General features: G+C 38.4%; 1 protein-coding gene across 1 annotated transcript in view; it reads right to left on the bottom strand.

The window, feature by feature from the left end:
* The window catches only part of LOC117400476 (N-terminal EF-hand calcium-binding protein 1-like), a 38760-nt gene extending 16354 nt beyond the window's left edge, over positions 1 to 22406 (bottom strand). Inside the window, exons 1-3 of the mRNA XM_058991066.1 lie at positions 22090 to 22406; positions 10784 to 10808; positions 3013 to 3121 (exon numbers count right to left, since the gene is read on the bottom strand). Of these exons, the coding sequence (XP_058847049.1) occupies positions 3013 to 3121; positions 10784 to 10808; positions 22090 to 22218 (263 nt within the window). The 5' untranslated portion in view covers positions 22219 to 22406. The remainder of the gene's footprint in view (positions 1 to 3012; positions 3122 to 10783; positions 10809 to 22089) is intronic.
* Positions 22407 to 24742: the final 2336 nt, after the last annotated feature.

Genomic DNA, 24742 nt, shown 5'->3' with positions numbered 1-24742 from the left:
AGGCATATGTGATGCAGCCCCAGCCCAAGACTTCAGATTGCATCTTACAACAGATCTGTTTGCCCTGGATGAGTTCGGGCTCTTGCATCCTCTCAGGTTTGTACGGCACCCTGAGAAGCATTTGCATTAAACGGAAATTGCATTACGTTCTGTTGATTTTAGGACTGAACTGAAAGAGGCTTCATAAAAGTCCTTTCAAGCTGCAAAATGTGACACATGGCTGCTGTTCTTAATAAAAAAAAAACACAGAACAAGTTACCCATAAAGGGATAAATTTGAACAAGTGGGAACGTCAGTCTTTGATTAACACTTATCTCTCTTTTATCCTGTCTGCTTTAAAAGCCTTAGTGACCTGGGGGTTAGAAATCCTAAATCTGAATAAATAAGATATATAGGAGACCTGGCTCCTCAGCAATGCACCGTTATTATTATTATTATGTATTTTTTAGCAGACGCCCTTATCCAGGGCGACTTACAATTGTTACAAGATATCACTTTATTTTTACATGCAATTACATTATTTTTTACACATTATTTTTACATACAATTACCCATATATACAGTTGGGTTTTTACTGGAGCAGTCTAGGTAAAGTACCTTGCTCAAGAGTACAGCAGCGTCCCCCACCTGGGATTGAACCCAGCAGTGGTGTTTCCCATATCCAGCGAATGACAGATTGGCTTTGTTACCTTCGCTTGCTGCATTTTGGAGAGAACAGCTTGGTTCTCCAGAGATTACTTCTATCAGCCACTGACTATGCACAGCCAAGCACTGTACCCTATGGGGGCCTTCATTTCCAAGTCAATAATTCCAGCTCACATCTGGAGCTGAAAGTAATATCCATCTTGTAGCTAACTAGGGAGCCTGTTTGACATTAGTTCTTATGGATATTTTTAACAAAATGCACAGGTCTACACATCACCTCACATCTGATTTCAATGTTAGCATTGCAGTCTCCATTATCAAAGTCAGACCAGACTGGATAAAATGCCTTCCCAAACCCAAAATAATGGTGTGGTAAACAGCAATTGAGACCCCTCTGCTATCTTAACCACTAAAGACAGAGCAGGAAATGCCTTGGATCTCTTTGTAAAGATGGGATTCCTTTTGGACTTCATGACTTTAATAAATACCAACATACTTGGGAGCTAATAGTTCAAGCCAGATCCTCAGTTTCATGATCCAGGGTTCAAGTACTGACTTTGTACCCAAACTGTTTTATATACCCTGGGGCAACTTGTGGTCTAAATGGGAATATGTCGAACAGCAGAAGAATGTTCTTTGAGATTTGTTTTATACTATCAGAATACTCACTTTCATACCCTTCACACACATTGACTGCTTTCTTGGTGGATACCTACCTAGCTGGCTTATAAAACTAAATACAGATTTACAGAACCTAGATCAGTTCAGCTGTAAATTGGAATCAGTCTGCAGTCAAAGTTAGGACTTCCACATACTATTATTATGTTGAGATACAAAACACTTAAGCGTTCAAACCTGGCCTTTCTGAATTTTTTTCTGAAATTGTAACACACTTTTTGAGTTCAAAGCATAGAAATTGTATATGGAAATTACAGAGCTTGTGCACAAATCAGGATGCAAGGGGGAAGCAAGCAGAAAACTATTAAACCTTTGGAGCCTCCTACTCCTTGCAGCTGTAATATGCTTTTAAACACAGCCAAGAGTGGTGTTGGCTGACTGACAAAGGGTAAATTGACTTTTGTTTCTGATTGTCTTAATTGTAATGCAGGATGCAATCCCTGTCTGACTCCTTGTCACTAAGCAGTGCTGATCCTCAGAATGTCTTGCTCACAGGGGAGGCCTAACAGCCAACCCCTGTCAGGCTCTGGTACAGCGTGTGCTGGCAGCAGAGAGGAGTGTCAGCATCTCTTCTGGCTTTCACGGGCAATGACTTTAATACTAGTAGAAGGTTATATATATCTTGAACTTTTACTAGGACTTTGACTAGTAGGCTCTTCTACACAGAATATGAGCCTGAATGTTAAAATAAATATAATCATTTGTATGTAAAAGTATTTTTTTTTCTCAGAAAAAGGCACAAATAAATATGCTCAAGATATGCTTGGTTTTTCTGTGTGTCATTTATCGGATTGTTTTCACTGTCAGTTGATTTAGTTACACTGAAATTGCATTTGTTAAGGAGGCTTGGCAATCAAAATCCGTAGTTGAGGGAATTGCCTCACATACTGTACTGTGTCCAAACCTCATCCTGATTTGTAGCCAGGGTGCTAGGGTCAATCATTGGTTTTCTTTCAAGCATGCTTGAAGCTCACAGGACCTCATTTCTAAATCTCGTTGGTGCCCATTTATTGGTCATCGATGCTTTTATGAACAATGACAGTCCCGTGGTCACCCGTGCATTGTTTTAAATCTGGGTTTTGTGCAAATATGTCAATGTTTAGTGTATTGTGCACGGACGTGATCTACAATGTATGGCAATACCACATAGAGGCATTAAATAGCTATCTTAACCAGGATTGCACTTGAAAAACAATGGCAATGATCATAAGGCCTGGGTTGTCAACGGGCTGTATGATAACGGTTTGACTAAAGTGATAAGAACAGGAGAAGGATTGCAACTGTCACACAATGAGAGAAACCGTACAGGCCAAAAGATGGATGCTTTCTATTTAAAACACCTCTGACAGCTGGCAGTGGAGAAATGCAAGTGTTCTTGTAGCTGTGAGCCTGCTGGCTTGTGTGAACGGATGAATGGGGAGCTGCCAGTAAGCTCTCAAGCATGTTGTGTAATTAACACCCGAGGAAGGAAGATCGCTTGTCAAGACACATAGATGGTCAGTGAAAAACCACCCCCCTGCTACCACTTTCCCTCTCTAAAGACTGTTCCTTTAATTAAAAAAAAAGGTTTTAAAATCTTTCCTGCAGCATCGTTTTCATCCTTGAATGGTGTTGGGTGTATTTCTTTAGCTTGATTTCTGCCATGAGAAACAATAAAAGCAATTCCGTTAGGGTTGGATCAGCACTTACTTGGTATGACGTCTGTCAATTGTGTAGAACAACTCACGCAGTTCCTCTGAGCTGAGGATCCCATCTGAAAAATACATCTTAAATTCCTCAAAGGACAACTTCCCGTCATCTAGAACAAAAGCACATAGATACAGCATATGTATATTTATATATAAGTTGCAATAAATGAAAGAAAATAGTGTATTTGCTTATATACAGGTTGTATGGTCATACTGTATTCAAAACAGGGGCCTAACTATCTCCAGCATGTCATACTGTATTTACTCAAATTGAAGTCGCACTTTTTAAAGGTTCGCATTTATATATTAAAATGGCTATATGGTGAACTTCATGATCATTTTATAATGCAGCTTTAAAAGAAAAGTCATCTTGTTTGCTGAGGGGAAACCGTGCAACAGAAGGTGAATTTGGGGCAGAAAGTCACGTTGGCCAAATTAAACAAAGGGAGACAATAAAACTGACTGAAATAAAGTTAAAGGTAATTTTCCCTTTTCCAGGTACCATAAACTGCAAGGTCTGCCGTTCATATTTTCTTATCCCATTTCTAATATAATTGGTGACTAACTCTTTAATGTACAGTAATACAGTGTTTGACTTGAATTAAGGGGCGACTTAAATTTGAATACATACAGTATTTGGTTGACAGAGCTCAACTGATAATACTAGTTTCTAGTGCATATCCAGGAAAGACAGTCATCTCGATTCATCCAGTGTTTTCAAGAACATAGTTGTCTATGCAGCCTTGATGGCATGAGGTTAAACAATTAAAAATCTAATACCCTGTTAAGTCAGTTCATTTGTATCCAAGTCGATTGCGGCTGCCTGCTTCTTTTTAATATTAGCAGATATGTTTTTTTTATCACTTAGTTTTGAAGCCAACCCAAGCGGCATAAAATTGACCACCCTCCTCCCATTTTATTTCCATGGTAACATATGCTTTCAAAATTACATCAAGCACAAGCTATTTTCTATCACGGTATGAATCAATATGGTGGACGTTCCGCCACCATCTGTTTTTTCCTGTCGGCATACCAAGTTCAAATCTCCCAGGAGCTTTGTTGCTATTGGTAACCAACTCTGGAGAACTACCTTTCTGTGGATGTATTCCTGATGTCTAAAAGTAAAAAATAAAAAATAATAATAATCTAATGAAAATCTAATTAAATCTCCAGTGCTCAGTTTTAAATAATCATTTCTTAGTGTCTGCTTCCTACATTATTAGCCTTTTTTGTTTGTGGTTTGTGGTTTGTTTCTACTTCACCATGGCAGTTTTAGCAAAACAAGTTTCCTCTCTCTTTGAAACTTACCTAAAACCGCAACCCATCTTCTCTTGAGTAATATTCCCTAATATGCGCAACACGATAAAATGATTCCACTCATATAACCAGCCTTATTTTACCCTGCCCAACCATGCGTTGTGATCTTATGAAGTTAACAACGCGGTCAGTTAGCAGTGATATCATGACCCAGGACCACCAGACTTCCGTCCCCTGGAGTGTGACGCTGACAGGCTATTAGCATGCAGGCTGTCAGCCTGAACATAATGGTGGTCATTTGTGTCAGCGAGAGTTTTGATGAATTCATTGTTTCCAGTGGTTTTGTCGTTAAGCTCTCGACGCAAATGAAGCAGTGCTGGAAACGCAGGAGGGAAGTCTTCCCTGTGTGGTGAATGAAACAACACTCATTTTGTCCTACCTGTTGCTAAAATAGCAATGCTAAAATAAAATCAATGCCGTTTCACAAATATTAGTTTTCCTCCAGAGAAACTGGGCAACCAGCAATGATTTGTGGCAGCATTGACAACGTTGTGGGCTCATGGGATATCACCTTTTGCAGCAACATCAACAAAAAATGCTGCCAAAGATCTTGCCCAAAATTACTGACATATCAGCAATCACTATTGTTCTCTTAAATTACAAATACTGCAGCTACTAAATGTAATAAATGTCATGAATGCAGGGTAAAGGCTGGCAATGAACTGGCTGTCATGTATGCCCAAGGGAGTGTCTCAACCACTGAACAGAAGAGCTTGTTTGCACAAGCAGTTATAGAGCTTTTAAGCTCATTTCCCCAACTGGGGTCACACTCAGTAATAACAGTGCATCACACAATAATGGTCATAAAAGAACAACACATCATGAAAGTATTGAATGGGAAATTCTTAAAACATAATATGAAGCTTGTGATGTTTCATGGAGGAAATCTATAGTATCATTAATAAGTTCCTAGTACAACGCATTTATTAATTAGTCAAACTACAAGCCAATTACCGTCAAGTTCCCATGAACCTATAAGGTATATAAACCTACTTCGTAAACTCAGTCCTGCCGTACTTTCGAATTACCACCTCCTCCCCATTCACCACTATCTCTTCCCCAACCACCACCACCCCTTTATCTTGGAAAACCTACAGAAGCAATTGAAATACACTGGTATTAACTTGAATGGGTGAGATGACAATTATGTGGCTTCACAATGGCACTACTGTACAAACCAGTTTTATAACTGCACCCTGAAAGCAGTGATATTAACGTATAGCAATTCACTGCCCTTCATGCACATGCATCCACTGATATTGAATGTGGCACTATTGTATAAATATGTTTATACAGAGCTGTGTTATTTATTTCAATGTGTTTGTACAGGGCAGGCATTGGGCGTACATGCTTATTTATGTAATGGTTTATTGCCAATGCACGGTATGAAACAGAGCTACTGCACTTTGACGGCTGCTGTATGTACAGCTGTCATGAATCTGTAGCTCAGTGGTAAGAGGCACATCTGATATAATGTTTTTTCATTTTTTTATTCATCACCGAAAAGGCAACCTTATTTGTCACTGTGCGCTGTCCATGGTACCTGCCTGGTTCAACATCATGGTACCACATCCCATTGCACTGGGACAGTAATCCTATCTAAATAACAATATTCATAAAGGGCAAAATACAAGTAGTAAAAAAAGTATGCTCAGTAATTTAGGTCACCAACTCACTGTACTGTATGCTAATTTTCAAAAAAGATTTAAAACATTGTCAAACCAACTTGGCTGAATCAGCTTGAAAAAATGATCAAAGCTCTACTTCTCTAACATCTGGCAGATGAGATTATTCACCTTTGAAATTGGTGTCCAGACCTTTCAATCAATCACCTGAATGCCTGTCTTTCTGCTTCGGGCAAAGTACATGCACTGTTTTACTGTTAGTAGCAAAAAACCAAGCTGCATTGAAAAGCAAATCCCATTCATTCAGTCTCGTGGAGAACTCCATCCTGAGATCCAAGGAGAAACCTCTTCTTAATAGAATGTAGAATCAATATGTACCATACAAGAGCAAGCGAATTAATTTTTGCGTCAATTTGAGGTCCCAGATTTTATTAAACTAATTAGATATCATTGTAGGGTTCAGTACAATGCATTCTGTGTAAACATTTTACACTCATATATTTCCTTTCCAAAAGGATGGAGAAGAGATTTAGACTATGTACAAGGCTCTGAGAATTGGATAGTCAATAACTAAAGAAGTCAAATAAGAACAGATAAAAAAAAAGCAGAAGATTATTCAACATAAAACCGCACTATGAACCTACAGTACAGAAGTCAATTCAATATCATATGAAGAGGGATTCCAGAGTCATCAAATTGATCATGAAGGACTGCACACTGTGTCAGTCAGGGTAAGAAATCTAATCAAGGCCTAGTAAAAGGACTCAGTAACCTGCAAAAAACAGCTCTGTATTTGAAAAAAAAACTGCTTCTCACTTAGAGTTATTTTACATTAGCTTTGCCTAGAGCAGCAGTTTCTTTTTAAACAAATAGTACCTGACTGTTTTGATGTTTATTCACAGAATTGTGAAGCATATCATTGGATGTTGTTTGCAATTATTCTCAGTGGTTCTGGGTTCTGTTGCTCTGAGATTGAGTTCTCATTGTTCTCTAAATCTGTCTTCACTTGTCTTCCTTTAGCACGGAACAGCAGTCCTTGTTTAAAGCAGGTGACAGTTTTAATTGCAGAGTTGTCACATTGAAACTTGAATGGAATGATGAAGACACTTGGGATTCACAAGACAAGCTCAAAGCAGTTCAACAGCAGACTGAGAGAAAAATGACAATAACCCAGAACTACTGAGCACGCCTGCAAACACCATAGAAAGAGACAACTGAAGTCACTTACTCTCTAATGAACAGTGTTATTGCTCCCAAAAGACATTCTGCTACCTACTGTATTATTTAGATTGGATAAACTGGGAGTTTAGAAGTATAGAGCTTATATTCTTACACTTCTGTCTAAATAAAAGCTCCCCTCAGTCACGGAAAGAGCCAGGAACGCAGTCAATATAACAAATGAAAGAGGAGGCTTGGGGCTTTCCAATGATATCTCACATGGCATATTCCTAGAATAAACGACAGCGTCCAGAATACAGTGGTGCCTTCACTTGCTAAGGAGACAGCAGTGCACATTGGGCGTCATCCATTTTGCTTAGCATAAACAACACATTATACCAAATGATGACTATATGTTGTTTTATTGCTGGGGTCCGGTTGGACCCCAGGTTATCAGGAAAGTTAGTTTTCGGACATGTCCTTATTAGGGTTAAAAGCCATGATGATCAATAATCAAATAATTGTAGTTGAAATCAGTTCAACATGCTGCCCAAGGAACCTTCAAAATGCAATCCAATTTGCAATTACAATACAGCTAAACTCTGCCAAGCAATATGACTGCTAAAGCACTTTTGGCAAGGTTACAATGAGTTTGGAAGAAAGAAACAATCACACAGGACTGAAGAAACAGTTATGATATTAGTTTCTCTATTCTGTCCAAATCCAATAATCCTGCAGAGCGAACAGCGTGCTTTCCCCTGGGGGTCTGAACTCCTTAAAGATCAGAGAGTGTGATTGGTACAGTCTCTCCAAAGTGCTTCATAACTGGAACATCCTAAACACTGACATTTACTAATGGAAATGACATGTTTTGTTTGTTATTATAATTTGGTGACAATCTGCTGCATTGTATTCCCACTAATGTTTCATTCTCTTCCTTTTTTATCTCTTAGCAAATTAGCAGTGCCGAGGGGAAATTAAATTCTAAGCTTTTCCATCTAGCAACAATTCCAATCTATACATACCATGCAAGCCTTTTAAACAAAAAGCTCTGTCTCTCTTAATCTGTGAAATCTATCCTCTACAGTTATCCCCTAGGGTCATTCCTCCACACACAAATTCAGGATGTAAGCATGCAATGCAATACAGAATCAAATAAAATGTTTTGAGTTGATTTTACTAGAATCTGCCCAGAAACAGCCCAACAGCCAATCCTGAACATGTGTCTTTCTTTCTTTCTTTCTTAGACATTCCTTTTCAGCAGAGATGTAATGATACAACACAACAGGACAGCCTTGGTAACCTTGGAAACTGAAGGGCATAACATTGAACACTGCTAGTATTGGAGAATTATTTTGGTCTTTGGTTTGATTAGGAAACTACATTCGTCAGGAGTTTTAATAACCTCTTCAATTGATATTTCCCTTGCCACATGCCCTCTGTCAAATTTGCTGACTCAATTGAACTGGCTCTTCATTCAATCTCACCAAGGACAAACACTGAAGTTGGCCTTCATCATTAGATCTGTCACATTGTATCAGAAGCTCTACAGGCAAATCTTTAGACAGGGAATTGCCTCTATCAAAACCTGTCAACAGTAGATGCAATGCATTGTACAGTTATTGTTTTTTCAGTTTCATGACCCCATCTGTAAATCTGTTTCTTGATCTTAGCTGATGGGCTTATGCAACGCAGGATTTAAAATTAGAAAGAGGGGCTCCCAGCGTTACACATAAAATATAAAACAAAAGCACGTCTCCACGCTTCAGTCAATTGAAAAGCAATAGTTAAAGATGCTGTTTGATTTCTAAGACCTGAACCATTCAACTCTGTATTGAATCGCCTGTATGTTTCCCTTGCATCTCTTTTCCAAGTTATGGAAAAAGACATTCACACCCAATACATTTACAGATGAATTCGTTCAGTGAATCTGGGTCAGTTTCTATGGTAACAGTCAACGAACAATCTTTGGTGGAAACTGTACAAGCTGTCAAACTGAAAAAGAAAATTAAATGTACAATTCTAAGGCACAACAGGGTCAAAATACAGGATCATGCAATACATAGCACACACAGTAAAGGCTGATTAAACCTGCTTTGTATAAATAGTGTATGCTGTCCCCTATAAAGAGAGGTTTGTAATATATAAAAGACACACCCTACTGACAATGTTATGGCAGGTGATTTTAATAAACCGCTGTACACCACACCAAGTTTAAGAGGTTTGTTCAACTGCACAAATATGAATTTAATAGACGACTGATAATCCGGTTTAACAAAACAGAATGAACCACTATGATTCACAGATTACCACCGATTGATTGTCGTTTCTGAATTGATTCTATTCCGGTTGTTGTTGGCTGTAGTTAATGAGGCCTATACCTCCTTCTCACCTGTTCTCTTCCATAAGAGAAAATCAGTCAGAGGCGCCATTAAAAAAACAAGACTGGAGAGAAAGGCAGAGAATATTTACCCTACTAGAGTAAATATTCTCTTAATTTTACTGGCAGCTGTTTTCAGTCAAGACAGGCTATTCCAAAGCTAAAGTTCAACCAGAAATACTGAGACGGAAACTGTAGAACACTTTGGAAAACACAGCAATTAATCAAAGGAAACCTCATTACAACCTCTTCTGGAATGCCTTGCTCTGCCTCTTTAAATGTGAAATAAAAAGTATTTTTTTTAATTTGTGATAATGTCTAGAGTGCTTTAGGTCTCCACAGAGTGACAGCATAGGTCATTTTTAAATCAGCCAGGCTTGTGCTGCAGTGGTTGAGTAATGGTTTAGTGTATAATGTTATATATCTTAGTTTGGAGCACAGAGCTGGTCACATTCCAGCTTCAGTCTCAAGGAACAATTTAGGGCCTTCGAACCTCCTGAAACACAAAGGCCTCAATTCATACAGCATTCCACTCTAGGTGTACTGTAGTTCTTGGTATTTTCTTGTATTTTGACTAGGTTTTATATTTCATGTCTAATTACAAAAATAATTGACAAGAAAAACTGACTAGCATTAGAATGCTTGACAGGGATGGAAATAAGACTCCTGTTTTACCCATTCCAGGTTTATCATGAGCTTGATTAGCCACAGTGTCATGGTAACAAGCTCAGATGTACAATTAATATGGTATAGTATTGATTTAGATTTTTGGAAGCAAGCAGGCACAGTACAGATAGCAAATGATGTCATATTACCAGTAACCAGGAATACCACAATGTCTCTTTTTTTTATTTAAGCACTGCTGAGTTTAATATGGGAGTCAGTCATACTCATTGGTTTATCTTTGCTTATACCACAAAGATAAACCAGATCTCATTTTGGAACCCATCCTTGCATTCAATCCAATCCAAAGACATAATGACTGTGCAAATGGCACTGTTATGATTCATTCCCAGTCAGATGCCGATCTTAATACAGTTGTTTAATTGAGGTTTAAACTTTCTTTTTCCATACATTGTGCTTCAATGTTAATGGAGTGCTGTGTTTTTTTTAACTCACAAGGGTGGCCATAAACAATCCAATCACTTACTGGGACATCCTTATTCGTGAAATAACAACAGTACCTCATGAATTCTACATTTTTAAACATATGAATCGCTGAGTTTTTTTCTCTCAACTAATTTCGCAGGAAAACCCGGAAAAAAAACTCTTCTAACAAAACTTGTTCTTACCATTCTTGTCAGCTCTTCGAAAAATCTGAAACAAAAAAGAAGATGAAGAAAAATATTATTATTTAACACAATAAAACTATAGCGGCAGAACTAATTAAGACATCTTTGTGTTTTATATCAAGATGTATTGAGCCTTGATGTACACATTTACTTCAGTCTCCCCTTATGAAACGTGCATTGTAAACCAAATCTTTAATAATGATGTTCTTACCTCTCACAAGCATACAGCTTTCAGGCAGCCTACAATATGATGTCAGCCAGAAAAACACTAAACAATCCACAGCAAAACGAGAATGGATTTGCAGGAATGTAGTTATTAGAATGAAAATGTCTGAACATTTTTTTTTAAAACCTTGGTAAGTACACTTTTAAATTGCACCACCTTCACCATATCAACAGAAAACACAACCACATTCTCTGTATTTCAATCTGAGCCTGAATTCTTACAAGAGAGTTTGAACTAGATCTCAGTGGAAGCAAGACACAATTAAAACAGATCAATCAAGTAATCAAATAAAATAAGAAACAACTGTAACACGCAAACACACAAATGCGGCAAACCCTCTGCAGACTTTTTATTGTGTCTTTAATGGTGTGTGTGTGATAGTTCTCTGAGGTGAAATAACCTGGGAGGGAAGTGCAAGTGTAACGTATTTCATGAGAGTAAAGAAAGGAAACTGAGAACCTTCTTTTGCCTAATGTAGTACCAGATACCATGGGTTGTTTTTGTTTGTTTGTTTGTTTTTAATTTAGTCGTTGCCAATTGTGTTATTATTAGTCCCGGTTCACCGCTGCAACCCCCCGGCAACTCAGGAAATGACGGCTGACATAAAACGTGTCCTGCCAAGCCGTCTTTTTGTACACTGCAGATCCACAGCGAAGCCATCAGACCCATAGTACCGGAGGACAACACAGATCTGAATGGCTCCACTGCAGACCCGCAGGCGCCCTATCAGCCACAGGGGATTGCTGGTGCGCGGTGAACTGTGGATTGCCTTCTGCCAACCTAAGCCCTCCCTACCCGGGGAGGTTTACTGGATGCACCACTCGGGAGCCCCAGATACCATGCTTTAAAATGAACATGCATTTCATTATACAGACTGCACATTTGAGACGTGTGTAGCAAATGGAAACACAAAGATTTATGGTATTATTTTGTAAGTTAAAATCACTTGAAGCAAAATGCATTAATATGATTGTTTCCTGAACTGTCCTTGAAGTGTAGTACATAATAAGAGCCTCTGGATGCCTCTCTACATTATTGTATCTTTTCATTCACATTCATCTCAAGGCCCTAGCTAACAGAATTTCTCATTATTAAAATGTTACTACAACACCTGAGTGGAAATTGCTAAGCGAACCTCTGATTCACTCTCATAATCATCAGCATCCCTATTCACATTGATGAACCTTCCTGAGTCAGAAATGAACAATAACCATCAATCACTGCAGAACACAGGGGTTCACAGTGCAAGCGCTTACATGAAAGTTTATTTTAAACCAACCAGTCCCATTCATTCTCAAGGATAGTTCACGGGGCGGAGCTATGCCACCTGATAGTGTTTATTGACAGAGTTAGTAAACATATACACATGGAGAGAGGGGCTCCGCCTCTTCCAGGCCCAACATTTACTTGATCGATAGACACGATAAACAGGAGGGGGGCCACCGTCTTTGAGGTGACCCGACATATGAGAGGGGCACCGTCTCTGAGGTTACCCGACATACGAAGAGGCTCGCGAACCGGAAAGAAAACATGAATTAGTATTGATAACACAAAAGAGGTTCCGGCTCTTCCTGACCCAACATATATAGTAGGGGGGTTCCGTCGCTGAGGAGACCCAACAAACAGGAGGGGGGCCACCGTCTTTGAGGTGACCCGACATACCAAGAGGGGCACCGTCTCTGAGGTTACCCGACATACGAAGAGGCTCGCGAACCGGAAAGAAAACATAAAGTTAGTATTTGTTAAAACATATAATGCGTGGTGTTCCGCCTCTTCAAAGCCCAACATAATAGAAGGGGGGTTCCGTCGCTGAGGAGACTCGACAAACAGGAGAGGGGCCACCGTCTTTGAGGAGACCCGACAAACACGAGGGATGCCACCGCTTGGGGACCCTCACATAGAGGCATCAGACCTGAAAGAAGAATCCCAAAAGAAACATACATGCAGATGGAAGGGTTTGGCCGGGGGTCCCCTCTGACTCATGGAGAACCCTCCTCTATGAGGTAAATGAAGCGGAGCTTAACAAAGGGTTGGAGAAAGTGGAATCACTAACCCCCCAAAAATGGACCCCCGGCTCCCCGCTGACGCAACATGAAGAAAAAGAGAGAACCGCCAATGCATAAGAAAGACGAAAGAAAACATTTAGACGAAAGAAAACAAACACTTAACGTGACAAAGGGGTTAGTAGACTGTACCCTAATGACTATGTGAAGACCCTCTGCACAGTGGAAAGAAAAAAAAACCCTTTCTTTAATTTTATTTCTTAGGGGGAAATCTTTGGTGGCTCAGGCAGAAAGGTCATCCCCACTCCGGACATACTAGCAATGGACTGATGTGCGGAGGATATTTCAGATGATGAAGAACGAATATAACTTTCAACTGCTGATGAAGTCCAGCGCCCCATATTTTTAATTAAATGCTGGTTAATGTTGGCTTTTGCGGCTGAAGTGGCTGCCCCTATTCTAAAAGAATGAGGAGTGTAGAATTGCGAAGGAAGACCTGCTCTGGATACCACAGTGGAAAGGTGTGTTGAAAACCAATGCCTTGATACAATGGACCGGCTTGAATTGATAAACAAAGGGTCTGAGGATGAAATGGCTTTGTGTTCTGCAATGTACTTCAACATGGAAGTGAAGGGACACAGAGGAGAGTTGATCTTAGAAAGCTGAATACATTGTCCTTGCCGCAGTTGATCTGTTTTTGAAATGCGAAGAAATAAGATGAAATGAGAATCTGGGATGAGCTTGAGGTCACTGCACCGGATACCTAGGGTAGGAAAGCTGGCAATAGAAGGAACTGTATATTCAGAACATCTCAAAAATCCAAAAAATGCAGCTAGACATATGACTTCCATAGTTAAATCATCAAATGGAGAAAAACAGCCGTGGCGGAGAATTGAAATCAATTTACTGAGAATGTCTATAGAAATAGGCAGGCGAGCAGAAGAAGGAGCCGGAGAGCACTTGGAAATTCCTCGTAAAAGGAGACGAACCGCTGGAATTGATAATAGAGTTGGGGAATTGATGGACATCAAGCGAAATTGATGCTGAATTCCTGACAAATATAGTCTGATTGTAGCTGGTGCCAGATGTAGGGAGTCCTTTGCATGCACTATGAACGCCATGATCCAGTCCTGGTTGAATGGAGTAGGATTAATCCTGCTTTGTAAACAAAAAGTTACATAACATGCCCAACCTGTAGAGTACGAGGATCTGGTAGATGGGGCAAGTGCTGATGCCATGTAATCTTGAGCTGAATTAAGAAGTTTATTAATAGTTGGATTTAGTTGAAAATCAGCTGATTGAATTGTGGCGTTGCTGCTGGATATTGCAGAGCTGAGGGCAGCAAACTGTGGAATTTGGAAATCTTCGAGAATGATACGTCTGATTTGTGGAGATATAGTGTGACGTCTCGCTGCAGTTGGAGAGGAGGATCCGTATGTAGATGCAGTAGCGAGGTTGTATATTGGAGGATCTGCTTCGCTGGCTGAAATTAGGGTTGGACCGAAAGAAGCTGTAGGCGGCGCTGCAGTATTTGATGCTGAAATTAATGGCTGCGCTGTAGATTGTTTTCCCTGTTCCATAACAGACACCCTTTTTTCTAGATCCGACAGTTGAGAACTGACCGAAGATAGAGTATCGGAAAAAGGCTGCATAAATGATTTTATCTCGTTGAATATTTGCGAATGTTGGATTTCAATGGCTGGCTGCTGGTTAGCGGTGCTAGTTGTGGGGGTGGTTAGATCCGGAATAGACTGCCTGCTGTCTGTTTTAGGACGCTGAATGGCTGGGCGCGGCTGATTATGTTTTTTCGGAGGAAAGACTGGTTCTGCTGAGACTGAATTGCAATAGAGAATGAAAAGAGACTCTCTATCACTCCCTGCCGGAATCGCATTACCATTTTTAAGGAGGGTTTTTATCAATTTATTCATGGGCCAGTCCTTCCAAAACAATCAATCCGGAGGGGCGTCCTGAGGCCGAAGACGCTTGGATCGCCGCAGATTCGATGTTTGGGTGGCAGGAACGGTAGGCAACATTTGTACTGGAACCTGGTCGAGAGTCTGATCAGGAGCCTGATCAGATGTAACTGAAATAGCAGAAGGGGAGAAAAAACGGAGACTGGATGGACCCTGGATTGAAGCTGAAGGAGAATGATCTGTTAATGACAGAAAATCCTGGGAATCCTCAGAATCCGATGACAACTGCTGTAAGTACTCCATTATTGAGGTACGCAAATGTAGATAGGTCTTGAAATCGTTTAGGTTTAAGCCAAAAACGAAAAAACACAAGACAGCGAGGTAGAGGTGACTAATGTTTAAATAAGGTAGGTTTAATTGATGACAGCAGATGATAGGTTGTTGGTGCCTAGCTCCGCCCCCTGAACCTCACCTATAGGTTAACATCTGCTGTCAGTCCTAGTCTAAACATAAACCTTCCAGTCCTTCTTTTGTTTCTAACCTTCAATCAAATACATTGTTTAAATAGGCACTGTTTTGCAGTGCCCAAAAGACGTGCAATGTCTAGGAGACTAGGAGAATCAAAGGATTCCAACCTACTTTCCCTAGTTTCCTGCTTTGTTGCGAGTATTCCTGCAATATCTTTTGCAACATAATTGCAATTGTTTCTATATTTTTATTAACATAACTCTGGTCATAAATCAGTCTTGACTAGTTATTTTTGTTTCACATTGGTTATGCATCAGGTCTTCCTGTCAAAATGTCTTCTAATTCACAACATCGGCGGCTTCAATCCAACCTGGTCAATCAGAAGCATTTCATTGGTTCCCGACTCCTTTCACAAAGTTCAGCATTTTGGAGGAGGTGAGGTATAATATCAATTCCCTAACAGTTTAGTGATGCTTGTGATAGCTCAGAGCTGATGAACCTTATTCCAGGGCATCATGTAAGGCTGTGACCTTTCAACTCTTGGGTCCCCCTTCTGTTGTGTTTATTGTAGTTTGGTCTGCTGCTGCTAGTAGTATTTGCAGGTTTGTTTGTTTCTTTATTCCCTTTTCTTGGACGCAATTTTATTATTATTATTATTATTTATTTCTTAGCAGACATCCTTATCCAGGGTGACTTACAATTGTTACAAGATATCACATCAAGAGTCCAGAGCCCTAACCACTACTCCACACTGCTGCCCAATTTTACATCAGGAAATGCCACAGAAATATACAGCTTCATTGAACAATATTACAATTAATTACCTGTGACATGGGCTGCATACAGTTACATAATCACAAACCATTGACTTGCCGTATTACAATTATCATCAGCTTCCAGCTTACCCTAGCTAAATGCTAGGATCATAGCCTAGAGCAATCTCAGGCCGTGTTTTGATACAGCATTTATTTTTAGAGGTTAACACAGTTGTATTGTCTGTATTGTTATTGTCTTATCTGTATGCTATTGTACAGTTTTGTGAAAACGTGAGGAGCCACAAAATCAGTAGCCATCAGCTGTACAAACTGTTTTAATGAATTCATGGAAAATAACAATGAGGCAGTGATTCCTATAGTAAGCCATGGACCTCTGTGAATAAACACGATCTGTGTAGCTGAACATTGGAACCTTTTTTTATAACACACAAGGCAATGGTTAACATAAGAAGCAATGCCGTTGAATTACACTTAATTACATAGTGTGAAAAAGGGTTAAAAATACTGAAGAGTGAGTTCAGAGCAAACTGGTTATTCTCTTCAAAATAATCACATTGTAATCTCAGGTTCTGAGTCACTAATCAACTGGGCAATACAACCGTACTCTATGATACAGTACTAGGGAAGTGACATTAAGTTCATGACATTTTCCTGGCTTAAAAGCTCCTCTCTATTGAATATGTAAACAGACCAGAATGTGTGAAAAATATTAACAAAGCAATTAAGATTCTGTGAAAAAAAAAAAATATAGCAGGACTATGCATAGCAAAGGGGACCACAATTGAACGTAATGAGTTTTTCTGGACAGTAAACGATTGCAATAATTACTGAGGTCATTACCAGCTGTTGAAATAGCTCAAATTAAAGGTTTGACACGTCATTAATCACCTTTAGCTTCTGTTCTTTACCTTTTAAATTGAAACCCATTTATTGGGCTTATTATTGTAAAAGCAGAGGCAATAGGTATGTCTTGAAATGTTATCTTATTATCAGAACAGTTCTTGCCACAGAATGAAATAGGGAGCATCAAATTACATTAGGTTTTAATGAAAATCTCATTAAAGCAAGATTAATCTATTATGGACGCAAGAGACATGTGGTGGTGAATATGAATTTCCAATAGCCAGCAATAGATTCATCCCATTAGGTCCCCTGTATGCTTGATCATAATGAATCTAATATACAGTCAGTAGGTATCTCTGTCAATTATGTATGCGTGAAAAACTGTTGCATTTGTGAGTTTGTGGACATTTTATTTTTAAATGATCTATTTTTAAAGCTACAAAGGAATTGCTAAACAATGGCCACTCAAACGAGCAGGATATGAAACCAAAATTGTCTGATATTATTGAACTAGGCGTTTTTGATAATCACCAAATAACTTAGCTAAAGACCTTTAGCTTTGTTTGAGAAGCCTTTGACAAATTTTGAAGGGTAACACAAACTCAACTGACAGCGAAAAACACCATATGGGACAACTAAGCCAAAACAACAAGATACATTATACACACAAATAGGAAAATGTCACTAAAAGAGTATTCTAAATATTTCTAAAAATGTGTACAAAATCTTATTATAGATTATTCCCAAATGCAAGGTGTATCAGGCTAAGTGCCCATGATAAAAGTCTGGAGAAGATTCTACGCAGTCATTTTATTCACCATGTAGACAGACACAGACACACAGAAAGAAAAAATGATCAGTACATACAGCAAGGGTCCAAAAAGGAACCCAAAAGATGTATTAATAAATCCTGTGCCTTGCATGTGCACAATATAGTGAAACACAGCCAATAACCTGTGTCATATATCATTATTCCTTCTTTGTGTCTGGGTATCATGATAAAACTGTGACATTTCTGTGCACAGTACCTGAAAGACTACCATCTCTTCACTAGGACCTCTCAGTGTTATTGCACTCAAGGTGTTCCTAATGTACAAAGCAAGATATAAGCTTGACAACTACTCATTCAAACTGATCTTATTTGTACAGTGGCAGAGACAACGTCACACGGACCCTGTGGTAGCCCATTCAAGCCCAGCCTCAGTCAACGACCACGAAGAATTGATTTGTGCATAAGCCATGCTTGTACACACCTGCCCACTCTCTCTTCTATAGTGGTGTAGTTTGAAATGCTCCCTGTCACACGGCTGTCAGCCCAAGCTCCTTCAAACCTCTCATTCCACTGCTCTCATGCAGATCTCTCATACTGCGATGTCTGTCAGGGAGCGTAGGATAAATGGCAGGTACGACTGATGATGACACCAATTTGCGCTTCTTGGTGTCGCTTTGTTGTACCATGTATGTTTTATTTTTAAAAACAGACACTGTGCCTTAGTTCTGGCAGTGGGTCTGCACATGTGTAACTATCACAAGTGCAGCAACGTGATGAAAATGCCGGGACAACATTCCCTCCCTGGGTCAACTGTCTATCAAGCAGAATGCTGCCTGGATTACAATGAGGTAAGATTTCACGATTTCACTTCGTTCATGACCATGCGTTACAGTGTAATTTATGATATAAATGATCTTTGAAAACTACAGCATGTCACAACAATTTGAAAATGTGTTAATGTTAATGGCCTGAATGTCCGTTATTAACCTGTAAGTCGCTATAAGGGCGTCTGCTAATAAATAAATAAATAAATAAATAAATAAATAAATAATAATAATAATAATAATAATTCAATGGGTCACTGTACAGTAAAAGGCTACCATTCCAATGTTCTCATTACATCAGTATCTTTTACTCTTTTCCATCAGAAAACCACCTGAATGTGTCTAACTGATCTTTCATGCATCATTATAGTAAATTAGGCCTTTACAAGGATTGCAGGCCACGTATCAATGCTAATGGCTACTGAAAATGATAAACTCATGACAGAAAATATGTTGAGTCACAGCTATGTTTTGCATCCATTTTATATCTTTTTATCCTTATATCTCCCATCAAACTATGCGAGCTCAGGGCTGTGTTCTTTTCTCTCGTTCACTGATATCAGGACAGATGGCGTCTTCCCAAGAGTGTCCTGCTAAACCCTTCATCTGTATGCATGAAAGTTAGGAGGCTGGGGAATTCTTCAATGCAGGCGTTCTCTCTGTCTTCCTGTGTCCTACAGTCTTTATCTCCCCTGCAGCAGCTTATTAACTTTAAACAAATCTCAGCGCTAGCTGCTCCTTACATGTCATTTGCATCCAAAATAGAACACTGCGCTCAGGGGGGGAAGATTGTTTCAGTCCAAGCAGTTTTAACCCCTGTGACAGCGGATTTCACACCAATGTGTGGGATTCTAGAATAGAGATCTTTTTTTGGGGGTTTGTTACAAATAGAGGCAGGATTTCCTTAAGTGCTTTTATTGATTTACAGGCATGTAAGCTGCTTTTTATACAGTGTTTCGTCACTTAATTTCCATGCTAATGTAGAAACAAAATATGTGTTTTGTATTGGATAAAAGATTAGTGGATTAAAAGTACTGTATATGTCTTTTGTTATAACACAATGATGGATGGAATACCGATTTCTACAGCTCTGCAGACTGTTGGATTCACAAATGTTAGAAACAGGGAGTTAAAATCCAGTATTGACATAGGGCTCTGTATCACAATCACAACATGCTTTAGCATAGGGCATGATGCACTGTTCATGGTAGCTGAATCCATTCAAAGTCATACCAATTATTTGATCAGGTTACCAATTATAAAACAGGCTGCACTTGAGCTCAGATCCGTCATATGCTTGGTCATATGTGGTTCTACTCTGTTCTGATGCACTGCATCTATGTCACAGCTTGAAAGCTATATAAAGCAACTGCCGATGATGATGTGAGATGGAAGGGTTGAAGATCAGGAAGACTAGCCTCTGCCAGCCTCTGACCTTCTGATAGCAGTGGAGAGTTCACAATGAGAACGTGTGGAATCTGTCATGGGAGAGGGAAGCTGCTGGAGCCCAGATGACTAACCTGGCATGCAGGAGCAGGACTATTGATGTGCTTTGGTGGAGTGTTGAGAAGACGATCACTTAGCATTACCATAGCCTGGTTATAGCCAGTGTCATAGCCCCTCATCTTTCATGAGCACTATAGCCAGAGCAAACACCAACAATACAGTGTCAATGCAGTTTTTCACTCAGACATGACTGTCACTATCATGAGACTAAGGCTTATATCTGATTAACAACATGTGTTATGTGTTGAAACTAAACTGAGAAATACAGTTTTATGGACCCTAGGAACTAATACTGTTAATGTATAGAAATAGATATTTGTTATTATCATGCAAGAATTAAACTACACAGCAGGGCTGTGCAGATAAATATTGTGGCTGTTTTTTTGAATAACACGCAGCGCCACCCGGTGGTCTTGTGTTGTATTCTTCTTTTCCCTCCACAAAGCAGCTTTAGAACTAATCATAATAATGACAAAGCTAAATGTTGAAACAAGAAGTATGAACACAACTCAAAAACAAAGACATGCATAACTATTTACAAATTGTCTACAAGCTAGCCAATTTACACAACGATAAATTCCAGTAATTACAGAGTCAGCTAACTGCGTCATACTGAATAAATCATGCTTACATCAGGTCCATCATTTAACCTTCTTCGGATGTTCAGATAGTGTTTTTAATATTTCAGAAGTTTTATTAAAAGCACCACCATCCTTCAAATCCCATGAACTACTGAATAGATGCCCTACGCCCAGTGCAGGATATCATCATTATCAGAAATAGTCTTTTATCCAACACCTCATTCTAGATGACTGCTTCCATACCAGCACATCCCCCCACCTCAGACTGTGAGAGCTGCAGTCACCTACAGGTTCAAAGCATTTTCACAGTGGGATTTACTTAAACAAGCAGAGCCAGCAGCTGTACCTCTAAACACTCTCCATTGTCCTCTATGAAAAGAATTTCAATGGGAAGAAACAGTGTTTTGTTTCATGAGTAGAGTTATGTCACCAGTGTTGGGAGTTCTTTTTTTATAATTTGGTAATGCAACAAGAACCAGTAACAGGAATTCAAATCTATTTTTTTAATAATCAATGCATTTTTTAACAATGACTGGCATTTATTTTTGTAATAACTTTACAGAATGAAAATTAAAGCTGGCAGCTTTTAAATAACAAGAAAAGCGTTTTTCTGGTTGTGATGTCTGCCGTTGATTTTACTTAGTTTTAAGTTACCAATTGATACCATTATAACACTACGGTGTATATACCCTGATGATACCCTAGCAGAAATCAGAAGGCCCATGCTAACTAAGGAAGATGATAATGCTTTTATTACTTCTAGCGTTGATTATTATAATTTTCTAGATGTTAAATTAAACAAGCTTCAGCTGGTTCAGAATGTTGTTACTCAAAGTCAATATTAAAATCCATTTTTTTCTAATATTCTGCAGTCTTTTTTAAATACATATCTACCCAAATTATCAAAGTACTATACTATTGTTACCTACATGCTAAGGTTTAAAAGCTTTGGGTACCGTATTTGAATCCGAATCGATGTTAGGTTGGTTGATGTGTTTTTAAGATGTTCTTCACCTCAGTTTTCAAACCCGTTAAAGGTGAAATACCCTCGTATAGAAACGCCGCAAAAGACGTTTTCTATTTTTTTAATTATCTTTTTATTTATTTATTTATTTATTTATTTTGTAATACACTTTAATAATAAAACAAAACGACAAAAAACGAAAATAATAACCACACCTTTAAATGCATTTAGCATTCTTTTAAAAGTTTACTTTTGTGTGCAGCCTAAAATTGACAACCCACAATAAAAAGTGATTCGCCTATATGGGTAAGGTGATTCGCCTATATGGGTAAATCTGTAGTTATGATGTTCTGCATGTAACCTTAAAGTACCGATACTATGAGGCTCCTACGACAACACTACGATAATAAAGCACAGTATATATACTTACATCGTGCAGAATGGAAAGCCCTTGGCTTGGGGTTTTCTTCTGCAGCAGTTGTTGCTGCTGCTTGGCGTGCAGGTGCTGCTGTTTTGCAGACTGGAGGCACATCGTGATCATCTCGGTGCATGCCATCATTTTTAAATCGTGTAAAGGGAATATTTCTTAATTAAACCCTGGCTCACCCCAACTCCAATGAGGCAGGCTTTCTAGTTGACAGTATTCAATTCGTGTTCAGACTCCCCGGATACCGCTTTAATCAGATGAGGATCGGGGTCCGCTTGCAAAGGATGCTGAGCTACTGAGCTGATGCCTTTTCTTATAACCAAGCAACTTTCCTTAGTTAAAAAGGAGCCCCTCCCCCTCCGAGACAGCGCTCTTCTCATTGACATACTGTACAGAAGAACCAATTCTGCTCCACTTTAACGGCGCCACCTAGTGGCCATTTATTTTTAAACATATTTTGTTTTTTCAAAAAAATAAAGAAAAAGATTTAGGCCCGGACCAAATCAAAACTTTGACAGCCCATTAATCGCATTTAACAAAACTGTATTTAATAGCGTTGTGATTTGGTCCGGACCTTATTTCAATGAATCTCTATTTTCTTTGAGTGTTGGCACACTTTTAAAGACAGAGGGTAAAACAAATAATAATAATAATAATAATAATAATAATAATAATAATAATAATAATAATAATAATAATAATAATAATAGACAAATAGTGACATGATCTTGACAGCAATGTGTACAGTGTTGTCCAGACTTGTGTTGTGAGTTTCCACAAAATGTAATATGAAGAGACCAATGTATCAAAAATAGATTTATTTTGCACAGGGACACACTGGAAGTATCAGAAATGGAAAAAAAAAAAAAAAAGTGTTTGCCTTCCTATTAAAGAATATGACAAACCAGACTAATTAATCCATTGATGATTGCATAATTAGATCTCTTCCCACAAAGTTATTACTAACAAAATGGTCATCAGATACCCACAGCTTCTGACTTTTGGCTAAATGAATTAGAAATGATGCTTATGATTTATGAGCCACGGTAAATAACTGAGGGGCGCAACATTTATCATGGAGGGGCTCTGCAGTTGAAAACATGCATTGAAATGGTGCTTCCTCAGTCAAGCAAATTTTGGAAAGATGTATAACAACTCAGTAGCAGCCCTGTAGATTACCCAACAGAGCTGTCTCTTATACTTTAGCAAACTGTGGAGGAGGACGGTCACAGAGGGACTGGGAGAACGTGAGGGTGATGATTAAGCTATGAAGAGGCAGCTTCATCATGCATTTGGATTTGCCTACTTGCCATTACAAAGACAATAATAGAAAAAGTGCTTTGAATGTTTTAAAATGACACGCTCCTGTGAGTTTTAATATGCATATTGCAACTTTCTGTAGGCCTGTTCAATGAGTTTGCTAGGGCAGACTCCAGGATGAGAGTTTCAAACACACGGTAACCACATAAGCAAGAGAGGATGCAGTGACAATTTGGACGAGTTGGCAGCTAAAAGATAGACATAAATACTGGAGTCAAACTATACCAACAATGTTCTTGATCTCTGATCTCAACCTGAGCCTGTGATGTAATGAGCCCAGCCTTTGCAATTGAATCCTGAATCAGAAATCTGCGTGAAAACTCTCTCACTCATTTGACATCACCTGTCCACTCTAAATTAATTATTCCTCAAAAAAAGAGGGGAAGCAAAATTCTCTGCCTGAAAAATAGGCCAATATATTTTATTTTAAAACATGGAAGATAATTGTAGTATTGTCAGTAAAAGTGTATTTATTTCAGTTTGCATCTGCTGCACTTGAGAGTTCTTATTCCAAAGACCTGCTGACTGAATCAAGTGAATCTGTGTGAGGGTTTAAAACATATTATAATACTGTAATATTATTCTAGTTTGTTTTTCAGTTGTTAGTGTAAGCAAATTGTTTGATCATCCTCATTTGTTTCCTGCTATCATTTGGACTGGTGATTTAAAATAATATAATAATAATAATAATAATAATAATAATAATAATAATAATAATAATAATAATAATGTAAGAAACGGAATGTAGATATGACTGCAATCCCAATGATGTATAATTAATGTATCTGCATTTCTGAATCCTGTTAGACAAAGAGAAGGAGATGTGATATATTTTATTGGCCTGACTAAACAATAATTAATCACAAGCTTTCAAGACCTCAGATGTGTTTTCTTCAGGTGACAAATGTGTCATCAGATCTTTACAAAAACAAAGAACCCATTTTGAATCACTACAATATTCTAATACTGCAAAGAAAAATGTTGTGTCAAAACAAAACAGGACGTGTGGCCACACAATAAACAAGCAATGACAATAACATAGACAAAATGAATACATCAATTAAACCAAAACAAATCGGAATATATGCAAATCAGAAAAAAATGGTAACAGTATGTACTAATACATGAAAAAAGGAAGAATACAATAAAATAAATATATAACATAATAAATCAATAAAAATAAAAAAATAAAAAGATAAAACATCAACAATAATAAATACTTTTGTATTTATGTTGTACTTTGTGCACTTGTTAATATATATATATATATATATATATATAAGTAAAAGGTAATTTAGGTATAATGTGAATATTTTATTATTATTATTATTATTAT

The sequence above is a fragment of the Acipenser ruthenus genome, chromosome 18, assembly GCF_902713425.1.
Source record: "Acipenser ruthenus chromosome 18, fAciRut3.2 maternal haplotype, whole genome shotgun sequence".
Taxonomy (NCBI): Eukaryota; Metazoa; Chordata; class Actinopteri; order Acipenseriformes; family Acipenseridae; genus Acipenser; species Acipenser ruthenus.
The sequence above is the reverse complement of the archived record's forward strand: the minus strand, read 5'-3'. Positions and strand labels throughout refer to the sequence as shown.